Source organism: Anarhichas minor, unplaced genomic scaffold (genome assembly GCF_050575085.1).
Source record: "Anarhichas minor isolate MPS153535 unplaced genomic scaffold, ASM5057508v1 ptg000002l, whole genome shotgun sequence".
NCBI classification, from domain to species: domain Eukaryota; kingdom Metazoa; phylum Chordata; class Actinopteri; order Perciformes; family Anarhichadidae; genus Anarhichas; species Anarhichas minor.
Window position 1 is genome coordinate 1065878 of NW_027466448.1, and position 11622 is coordinate 1077499.

Sequence of the window (11622 nt, forward strand, 5' to 3'; positions counted from 1 at the left end):
ATACGTATCATACTGATAATATTAAATATGAGTATTATATAGTATCATCTGTTTGTTCTTCTCTCTGGTTGAAATGGGCTTCCATCCGTAAACGTTCGCTTCTCTCCAACGATGATGAACACGAATGTCAAGGAGCAACAGACACGGTGTGTGAATTACTACTGATACCCAGCGTCCAGAGCCACTAAACATACACATATACATATATATTTACATATATATTCAGACCTACAGTTTCATGATGACAGATGTTTCAGTATCACCAGCTGAACCAAAGCAGGTTCAAATACATAAACGTTCTCTTTTGGTAAACAGATGCAGAATATTAGAAAAACAAGCTCATAACCTTTAAACACTCCAGAAACATTTTACAGAAGCCGTGTGTTAAACTCCTTTACCTTGTTTTTATATATTAGTAAAGATAAACTATTTTAATTATCATGTCTATATTTAGAGAATGCTTAAAAGATAACTCTGATATTCCATGTTTTTCATATTGTAAACAAATCCCATGAAAACTAAACACACTAAGTCAATGTTACTGACTAGTATTACCTCATCACCATGAACACACTGGAGTCTATTACACATACTGACCTGAGCACCACATGTGGATTCATCCGCCGCTGAAAATAGACCCAAACAGAAGCACTGTTTCCTCCTGTTTGTTGTGTTTGATGCGTTTTTAAACATTCATGTCTTCAGGAGGAACGAGTGGGATTCAGAGATCATCGAACACAGTTTTGGTCTTTTCATGAGATTTGTTGACAATAAGTGAAATATAGAATAACGGCAGCTTTAGCTTTATCCTTTAAAATCACTCGTATCTTCCTGTAAGTTTGGCATTGAGACATTATTTTTGCAGGATGAAAGGAAAACTAAAGAACTGGAAAACATTAAGGATCATGTTCAGGGTTTACCACTAAGTGATGCAACATTAAACATTTCAGTTTATTTTTGTAAAGCTACCTTTGTCATATTTATAACGTCGTATTGGGGCCATTAAAAGTAAACAATATAAATAAAAACAGACAGATGTATAACAATTAAAAACAGAGCCGGGGGAATATTCTGATTAAAAACTTTTTTTGAAAAGAAGTTATTTATTTTAGATTAAAGTGGTAAATCTACCAGAAAAATTTACTCTAATTAGTATTTCGTTTTCATATGAAAACGCCCAATTCACAACAATGACTCTTCAAAGTCTGAATGCTGAAGATATGTTTTTATAAAATCAGTTTTTTTTATTTCATAAAGTGATAGCGTCTGTGGTGTGATGAGGTCGATCATTTCTCGCCAAAAACCCCCCGAATTTTTCAGAAATGTTTTCTCATAACACACAAATTTATTATTTATTTATTATTTAAATGTATACTTTATAATCTCAGAAAATATCACATTTTTCTTCTTGTAAATTTGTGATTTTTTTTTTAGTTTTATTCTCTGAATTAAACCGGCTCTATATGCTCTACTTCACAGCAATATGTAGTTGTACATTTAGGTTTGTTAAATGAACCCGTTGACTTGTGCTTTGATGCATCATTTATACAAAAACTCAAATATAAACATGCTTCCAAAACTATGTTTTCAAATCGTTACATAATAAGTAACATTTAGATGTTCCTCAGATTGTGTTGAGGCTGAGAAGTTGTAAATGACAGAAAGCTGAAGTGTGGTTTTACAGCTGAACTCTGATGTTCCCCTGAGAGGAGAGCGAGTCTCTGTGGAGTGTTTAACGGCAGAGGAACCGCGTTATCTTTATTTATACTCCGAGGTGAATCGGTGAATGTAAAACGACAGGAACACCACGAGTGTCTAAAGCAGCTTTTCACGTATTCAGATACAAACGTGCAGCGATGAGACGGCATCGTATATTTAGATTTCACCTGGAAGTCAAAGGGACATTTTAGACATGAAGACACTAAAAAGGGAAACTGGTCAAAAATAAGACAACGTGTCCAAACTCTCCGGTTCTCCAGCTCAGTATTTCAGTCCGAGCTGCTCATCATCTCTCATGTGTTCATCTTATTAAAGATTAAACTGATATTTAAAATACATAATGAATGGATCAGTGCTTTATTTAATGAGCTGGCTTCACATTCAATAATAAAATGATGTCCTGTTTGAGGAATTTGTCTGTTTTTTACTTCTTAGCTGTCGGCAGTACTTCAGTACAAATACATATATTTTTACATAAATATATATATTTGTACTTAAGTACAGTACTTGAGTATATATGTGTAAACATGTTTGTGTGTGTATATACATCCATATTTATATACATACACACAAATATATACATATGTATACACAATACACATCCATATTCCCTCTCTCTCTACTTTAATAATTTTGCATTTTTTATCTCGCTAACTACACAAATGACAAAATGATTGATTTGATTTATGGTCTTGATTTAAGCAAAGAAATCAACATTTGTACTCATTCAAAAACTTGTAATCATTTATTTGAACACAAGAACAAATCCGATGCCAACTGGTGTTACTTGCATATTACATCTTTATTCATTGATGCCTTAAACCCCAGCATTCAGATTTATTCAACGCTACAACAGCAAAGATCTATTAAGTCATAAAAATGGCCAACAGGTCAGTTTTGCCTCTTCTGGTATTATTCCATTACTTCTACGTTTAAAAGAAAAGTGGAATAATCCAAAATGGAAGAATAAAAACATTTCACACATGTAACACAATGCTACTGTTAGAGAGGCGGCGGAAGTCAAAATGTAAATGTGTTTCCTGAAATGTGCTTTATTTATAACACATGCGACTGGGCTCTATGTATTAACACTGATTATTTATGATATTTAAAAAGCATTAAAACAGCGACTCCTGAAAGTCAATAATGTAAATATTTTGGAAACTTTTAAGAAGTCCTTTTCATGAGTTTTGAACACTTTCATGGAGCATCTGTACAACCTAAACCGCTACAGAGATGATGAATGACGTCTGAAAAATCCTTTTTTTATTATTAAGTAAAATCTAAAGTAATTCAAATGTCTAAATAGTTTGACATTTTGGGAAATACACCTTTTCTCTTTCTTGCTGAGAGTGAGACGAGAAGATCGATACCTCTCACGTCTGTCGGATGAATTTGAAACTACAGCTACAGGAGGTAATTAGCTTAGCTTAGCATAAAGATAGCTAGCATTTAGCTTTGGCCAGAGTAAAAATAAACATCCTTAAAGTAATTAACACAAAATATTACATGTTGATTAATTAGTGAGCATCAGAGGTGGTGACTTATATTACCAGAGCCAGGCTAGCTGTTTCCCCCTGTGTTCAGTCTTTATGCTAAGCTAAGATAACATTCTTGTAACTGCTGTTGAATTTAAACGATCTTGATCTTCTCATCTCGGCACATAATTCCCAAAACGTCCAACTATCTCAAAAAATAATGATACCAAACTAAAGATTCGTAATTTAAAGAACTATTATAATTTAAGATAATGCTATCATTAATACAAACCGCAACTATAAGAGGAGAAAGTGCTGCACAACTAAATACATATAAATGTGTTATAATGCTAGACTGACGCTGGTAAGATATATATTTTTAAATGTATACTTCATTCATAAAAGACTAGAGCCAAATTATTGTACCAAACCACTGACTTCAAACAATGAATGTTTAATATAATTTAAATTGTATTATGTCCTGTTACTGTATTTACATAAACAGATGTTCCTAATATTTAGTTCACAGTTAATAAATCCCATGAAAAACTAAACCAGCAGTGAATGTATCTCCTGTTAGTATTGTGCGTGTTTATCAAAGTCTGATATCTCTAGAGAGATGAACACATGTTGGTTTGGGATTCATGGGATTTGTTGACAGTAACAAAAATGAATGTATTATTCTGATTTAAACACTTCCAGGTGATTCAACTGTAAACTGCACTACAAGTGGCCAATTTTTTTAATATATATATATATATATATATATACTAATTTGCAATTAGTACCAAAGTAGAGCAATAATTCAAGCTAAAATACTATAAATTTGATTCTTGGGTGCGTAAATCATAATGCGCAGAATTGGAAATTTCCTTTGAAAAATACTTTTCGTACTTATTACCAATTAGCTAAAATAAGAACAAAAATAATTACGGTAGTCTCACAATGTATTTGTAGATGAGGATAAATAAAACACAAATCAAGATAAATAAGATAAATGTGACAATTTTGGGGCATATTTTTTCTGGCTACAATTCATAGAAAAAACAAACTTACTAAAATATTAAATTAAAAAAATGACCTGTTGGCAGTTCAGCTGTTAAAATACTTTCACATGGAACAATATGAACAATATTTTGTGAGGGGGAAGAACAGACTTGTAGAAAACCTGCAAAGATAAACACAGTGGGAGTGTAACAGTTCACCAAAGACACGGTTCACCTGAAGCTGGTGCAAATAAAAACATCAAATATGTGAGAAATTCCCAGCAGACGCTTTGACCTGTTGTGTTTTAGTTTGTTTGTTAAAGGAAGAGTTTGACATTTTTGTAAACAGACTTATTCACTTTCTTGCCGAGAGTTAGATACCGCTCACGTCTGTATGTTAGCTGTGGAGACACCGCCAGCAGACAGTTAGCTTAGCTTAGCATAAAGACTGGCAACGGGGGGAAACAGCTAGCCTGTCCAAAGAGAACAAAATCTGCTAGTTATGCGAGACCGAGCTGTTTTAAACACGACTGAGCTACTTTATATTTTATTAGGAAGCGTTTAAGGCGGCTCATGATTATTTCTAGCTATGCTAGGCTACAAGCTATGCTAGGCTATGCTAACGAAGCTGAGTTATGAAGCTGAGTTTGGTGGGTTTGAAGACGCAATAACAAGACCGAGGAAACTATTCACACTTCAGTTCATTACAAGGCTGGAACTGTGTTATTATTTGGTCTTAGCTCTGAGATAAAAGCCTTGTAAAAGTTTAAATCTGTTCATAGAACCGGAGACGTTTTACGTTAAATGTAGCATCTTGTGGATGTGGTTTTGTGTTGGCTCAAACGGAGGCTTCATACTTTGATATTTAAAGACATGTCAAACTATTCCTTTAAACCACCCGTTGATTTGCCACACCAAACCATAATAAATATATTTACACAGTGCAGTAATATAGACAGCGTAGTGAGTTTAAAGTGAAATAAAAAGGAGATTTGACAGCTGAGAGCGCCGACTAGTTATTCACGAAAGCCAGTCGAAATATGGAGAAACTTTAATTCTATTTATATTAGTAGATATTTACCTAATAACCGTTCATACACTTTTATTTTATCAGGAATAACAGAATATACTCATGTCTTAAATATAAAAAAATACAATATAGGTTTGAAAAAAAAAAAGCATGAAAAAAAGAGTGCAATTTGACTAATTCCTATGTCATCCTTAAAGTCTGTATGTTCAACATGAATACTTGTTTTCAACACCCACTGAACCATGCGTTTGGTAAACTTTTACACTTCCACTAAACAACGGTAGACTGTGTTGAGTTTCGACGGCTGAAATCACAACAGAATATATTCATAATTTGCATCTCATAGTTCTTTGCTGATCCCAAAAAACAAACAAAAGAAAAGGTCTCTGGGGCCTTGTAAGTATTGCTAAGTATCTAACGACTAATTAAGAAAAACGCAGTATAAAAATGCAGAGCATTAACTACCACCTGCATGCTGTAGAAGCATTGGTCTAAGGTAATACAAAATGTACAAAAGAAATGTGCTGCAAAACAACCAGAATGTTTCATATACACATAAATAAAAAGTACAGAGGTCATCTGACAAAGCAGACGGACATTAATCGAAATGTGATACGTACCCCGTCAACATGTAACCCCCCCATCCCACCTCAATATTGGAACAAAAAGGGTCCACATTCTGTTTCTAAGGCATTTTGTACACTAGCTAACGAGAAACACAAGTGTTGCTGTGAGTTTCCCTTTTTCTTTTTTATATTTTGTTTGTTTGTCGAGGAGGATCAGTGTTTGAGCCACGGGTGCGCTGCGATGGAGGCCTTACTGCGGTCTCCGTAGTCGTAGAGCAGCTCCTCGCTCTCGTCGATGTCGCGAGAGGCCACGAGGATGAGGTGAGGCACCCCGCCGATGTCGTGGAGTTTGGTTTGGCAGTTTCCGGTTTTACTGTGATTTATCAGCCGGCCCATCCGATCGGTCTCTCCCGTGGCGTCCACACTGTCGAAAACAAACACAATCGGTATCTTCAGATAAGAACATTATTCATCCCACACCAGAGATATTAAATTCAAAGTTCTATTAATTGATTTAATTCAAAGAACATAGAATGATCTTCTCTACATGAGCTGAAACTTTCAGCAGCTGATTTTCTGCCGCAGTATAATACAGAGTTTGGTGATGTTGTAAAGCAGCATGGGATCATGGGAGTTGTTGTCTTCATTGTAGTCTTTAGGATTCCTTCAGTGTTTGTAGTTCAGGAGGTTTTTAAATCACAGAGGTCTCCTCCTCTCCAAAACAAACAGACCAGCTGATTGAAACACTCAATAAAAGCAGCTTCACGTTAAAAATCTGTGTTTCTCTGACGACGTTCGGGGGACGCGGGACGTCCTGAGAGACGAGCTGATGCTAACCTTAGCTTAGCTTATTCCTCGTACAACTACTAGAATAAAAAATTTAAATAAGAAAGTGTATTTAAACTGGATAAAAGTTCAATTTACGACAGCATCTGAGAGAAAACCACAAAGCACTAAATGTTTAAATGTTGCAGAAGCGTTGATTTTCGTCGTACCAGTATGTTTTGCTGAGGTACTGGAAGTAGTACATGTAGCAGCCTGTGGCAGGGTTCTGAGCGTACTCGGCCTCCCTCGTCTTGGCGTCGGTGATCTGCAGCAGGTCTCCGTGGTACTCCACCACGTACTCGCCCTTCTGGAAACACCGCGTGGCAAACACCGCTCTCCCCTTTCCTTCTATATGCTTCACCTATAAATACAAAAATAATAAAACAGTATGAGAGGTTTCAGGTTAGCTAAAGCTGTTTATTTTACACATTTGATGATGATCTTTTTCACATTAATTAGCGGTGCAAACAATAAGAACAAAGCTGGCATTGATTTTATTTTCCTGTCAACTTCCTGTTATCTCATCCTCTTAATCAAGCCCTACGACAGAGTACATATATTCCTGCCCTGATAATCAATGTGATTAATCATGTGATCACTCAAGCGTCCCTCTGACTCTTGGCTGTAAATCGGAGTGAGTTTCATTTCTCTGATTGAATTTACACGACAGTGAAAGTGAAAGCACCATGTGACCACTACGAGGGCGGAGCCATGTGTGAATCTGATGAATTACCTTTGTTTCAATTCAACCGTTTAGAGAACAATCATTTGTACCTCCATTCCTTCTTCTATTCCCTTTGTGATGAGTTCATCTGTGAGCTTCTTTTCTTCACACTGAGAACAAAAAAAGAAACACGAGACGACGTTACCGACAAGGAGAAGATTGGATTTCACTCACATTTAAACCAAATCAAGCGCACTGGAACGACATTTACTGCTGCATAGTACTTACTACTGCTTTCTTAATGAATGAAAAACAGAGGAAAATTAAACTATAATACTTTACAAAGCAGAACAGTAAATTATTAAGCAATGGTGAAATCGTTATCAAGCTTTTTGTCCTGTGAAAAAGTCGTAAAATGCGCTTTAATAAAATGTTTACAGATAAAATGGAGTAGTAATGGTTTCGCTGCTAAAGAAGTGATATTGATGGAGAGATTACCGTCCAGATTTAGTTGTAATCATTAAGATTGTGTGTTGCTTTATTGATTATTTTAGAGGAAGCAAAATGTGTAATCTGTCATAAAGTCAGCTAAATTAAAAATAAAGTGACTCTAAAAGACTATAAACAGACTAGCATAGCAACATTAATGCTACAAACAACCCTTGTTGTACTCGTGTCACAGGATAGTTAAAGGAGCTTCATTCACAACATCTGCTGTTAAATATATATCTTATATTCATGTCAATATGGTAATATATACTTTTAATAACCATCCCAACAAATACATAGAATATCAACTCACCTTAAGTTCTGTTTTACTCTTTCTTGAGCTTCGTCTTATTGGATAGTAGTCTGTAACTTTTCGGTTTTGGGAGTTTTTCCCGCCTGCACTGAAGTGGAAAAACAGAGTGCAACACATTCTTACAACTATATGAATAAATATGACTCAGATCGTGTCCTTTGATAGGATTTCCTTCTTTAAAAACGCATCAATATTCAGGACGTGCTTACATTCTTAGCGTGGACTTCTTTCCTTTGACTTTGAGGCGGACGCCTCTGCGCTGGAGGCCGTGGAGAGCGACGATGCTGCTGCTGTTTTTGTTGTTGTTGTTGTTGGCAACGTGGAGGGGAGCGTGAGCTAAGCTGTTACCCAGCGGCAGGGGGAGTCCGGCGGGGGAACGAAGGCAGGTCTGAGCGCAGTGGAGCTGCGGAGGCGACCAGCAGGGTGAACACTGGCTGGAGCTGCTCTCCATCTCGGGGAAATCCGTCTCAGAGTCTTTTGGTGTCGAGCTGATGCCGTTTGTTCTCCTGCCTGGAATGGAAAAGGTATTTTATTCCTGGCGGTTCAGTGAAAGCTCGCTGCTCACTGTTACATAACCTCCCAAAATACTGAAATAAATAGATGTCCGCTTGCTCTCCCGATGGAGCTTACTTACCCTCTGCCTGCCTCTGGGCGTCATTTTGCTGGAAGCAGACTGGAGAGCCCCTCCCCTCCTGTGTCAGCTTGATATCATCATGAACCAGTGATCTGGACTTGGTGCAGCTGAAGACAGTGACTGAGTGGCTGTTGCATACGATTTGCTGTGAATGCAGAGAGAACGTGCATTAAGTCCACACTTCCTGCCAAGAGTGGTTTTATTGACACCAACCTTGTCCAAAGTTGGTGCAGCTGTATGCTTCGATCTTCCATGAAATAAATCAAATACAACGATCGAACACATAATTAACAGTGAAGAGCTGCCAAAATAGACATATAATGAAGAATGATAAAGAAAAATAATGCAAATAAAGAAAACACAGTCCGACCCAGAAGCTACTACAAAACAATCCTCTTACAAGCTGCAGGAGGTACGAACTTCTGCCCAAAAAAACAACTGATCAAACAAACAGAGATAGATTTTCAACACATAAAGGAACACTTCATCCTTCAGTTTATCACAAACATTCAACATCAACACATCTGGAGCTATGTGTTTTTTACTGGACAGGAAAACTTTCATCTGAGAAGTAACTAAAGCGTTCAGTCAAATGTAGTAAAGTTAAATAAAAAGTAACATAAAACCAATATACTCAAGTAAAGTACAGGTACATTACAACAGTGCAGTACTTGAGTAAATGTACTGTCCATTACTGGATTACCATGCTGGCTCCACACACCCACATCAACTCTCCCATCAGTCCCTTTAAATCCACAGGCCTCTTGGCTCATTACCTACTGGTCAAACCACTCAAATAAAAAATCACTTCAAACGTTACACGTTTAAACCAGATTCAAAAAAACAAAAAAGGGACAACTTTAATGTGTGTCTTCGGTGTAATCTGATATCATAAATACTGTTAATGTCCTCAACTAGCAGGCACATGTAACGTGAAGCTAATGTTAGCAACAATGTAGCTACTGTAACTTACCCCGTTCATGTCCGACTTGTTTTCGTGGCTCCCCGCTCGGCTTCCGTCTCTCTTTCTCTCTCGTTTTCGAGGACCACAAATAAAATGAATTTGTCCGCCGGTTGAGAGATTAAAACCTCGGCAGTGTCCTCCCTACTCTCCGGCCCCCCCTCCCACGGTGAAATGTGTGCCCTTTTTTGTTGTTGTTTCACTGCCAGCAGCTCAACCGATGCAGCCCTCCACAGCTCCTCTCCGCCATCTTTTTCTCCATGTAAATGAAGGAGACGAGGCAATGTCGCCCCCTGCAGGCCGGCAGCGGTATTGTGTTTGTAACGATTAATAATACAAAATATTATTGAAAAATATATTGTGATTTATGATTACAAATAAAGGCTTCAAAAATAATAAAGGCTGCATGTGTACCAGCTTTAACATTAAAGTGATGAACACATTAATTCAAGGCAGTCATTATAATATATATTGGGGGGGGGCACATCCCATAATCATAAATAAACTTAACAAATGTACCTTATTATTATTATTAGTACCGGTTATATTTGCCTATTACAGTGTACTTCAGTTATGTGTGTGGTTGGTCCAAGTATTGTAGCTGTACTGTCTCTCTATATCATGACTTTTAAATGTATTAAAAAGTGAGTTGTGTGTATATGTTTGCTTATGCTTGTACTTCCTTAATTCATAATCTCTGTCATTTAAAAAAAAAAAACTGAAGTATTACAATACACTATTAGACATTATTAATGTTGATTGTATTGTGGATTAATAATCTGAATCTGCAAAGTAACTGTAGCGTTAGCTGTCAAATAAATGTAGTGGAGTAAAAAAGTACCATATTGGAAGTATAAAGCCCACAATGGGGCATTCTGCACACCGATTACCTTTTCTTTTAGTATTTACTCAAGTACTTATGGAAGCCCATTTCCACCAGCCAAAAAAACAAAACAAAAGGTAACAAAAAAAAAGATTTGTATATGTTGTTGCTGGCGGAAAAAAGGAAGAAAAAAAGATTATTATTATTATTTTTTTTTTACTTATTTTCTTTTGTTGCTTTTATTCTTTATACTCCAGAGCTGCTTCTTGCTTAAAATTATATTCAAGGGTGCGTTTGCTCAGTACAATCCATGTGAAACATCAAGCTATTGAAGTATTTCATGTGTTGTAAAGCCACGTTTAAAGAAGTCTTCAATGTACTCACAATCCATTTATATGTTATGAAATGGAAATCTTTTTTTTTTGCGGTGTATTTACTTTTTTTAGTTACCTTTTTTCTAACTTGCTGGCAGAAAAAAAGTTTTAAAAAAAATAATAATAATCATTTTATTTCTTCCTTTTTTCCGCCAGCCAAAAACAAATCCACCCCCTGAAAAAAAAATAAAAAAGATTTCATTTTTTTTTTGCTGGCGGAAAAAAAGAAAGAAAAAAAATGATTATTATTATTATTTTTTTTTTTTAAGTTCCAGTTGCTGTTTATTGAAGGTCGTCACCTCAGCCACATTGGTTTTATTCTTTATACTCCAGAGCTGCTTCTTGCTTAAAATTATATTCAAGGGTGCGTTTGCTCAGTAAAATCCATGTGAAACATCAAGAAGAGCTGCTTCTATGACTCATCATTTTGACTTTCTATAGCAACTGGAAACATCTGGTCAGTGTTATCTGTGCACTTTTTTTTCCACCAGCAAAAAAATAGAATAATTAGAAATTTCTTTTTTTTTTTTTTTGGGAGGATTTTTTATTTTTTTTTATTGTGACCTCTTTTTCCGCCAGCCCAAAAAAAAAAAAGGTAGCTAAAAAAAAAAAAAATCCTGAAACAAAAGCAATTGAAGTATTTAATCTGTAGTAAAGCCACGTTTAATTAAAGAAGTCTTCAATGTACTCACAATCCATGTATATGTTAAATGTAGGGTAACCTATGAAGAGCTGCTTCTATGACTCATCATTTAGACTT

General features: G+C 36.0%; 1 protein-coding gene across 1 annotated transcript; it reads right to left on the reverse strand.

The window, feature by feature from the left end:
- Positions 1-2449: 2449 nt before the first annotated feature.
- kmt5aa (lysine methyltransferase 5Aa) lies at positions 2450-9929 on the reverse strand. The gene is made up of 7 exons (XM_076112205.1): positions 9678-9929; positions 8705-8849; positions 8280-8580; positions 8071-8158; positions 7379-7438; positions 6775-6965; positions 2450-6203 (listed from the first exon to the last, which is right to left on the reverse strand). Exons 1-7 carry the CDS (start codon positions 9684-9686, stop codon positions 5993-5995), a joined length of 1005 nt encoding a protein of 334 aa, XP_075968320.1. The 5' UTR covers positions 9687-9929; the 3' UTR covers positions 2450-5992.
- Between the last annotated feature and the right edge of the window lie 1693 nt (positions 9930-11622).

Bases quoted from the DNA above. Each gene is read 5' to 3' on its own strand.
- kmt5aa (XM_076112205.1), bottom strand. The intron at 8,159-8,279 runs GTAAGCACGTCC...TTTCCACTTCAG, and splicing joins AAGAAGTCCACGCTAAGAAT to TGCAGGCGGGAAAAACTCCC. The intron at 6,204-6,774 runs GTACGACGAAAA...TGTTTTCGACAG, and splicing joins TACCTCAGCAAAACATACTG to TGTGGACGCCACGGGAGAGA.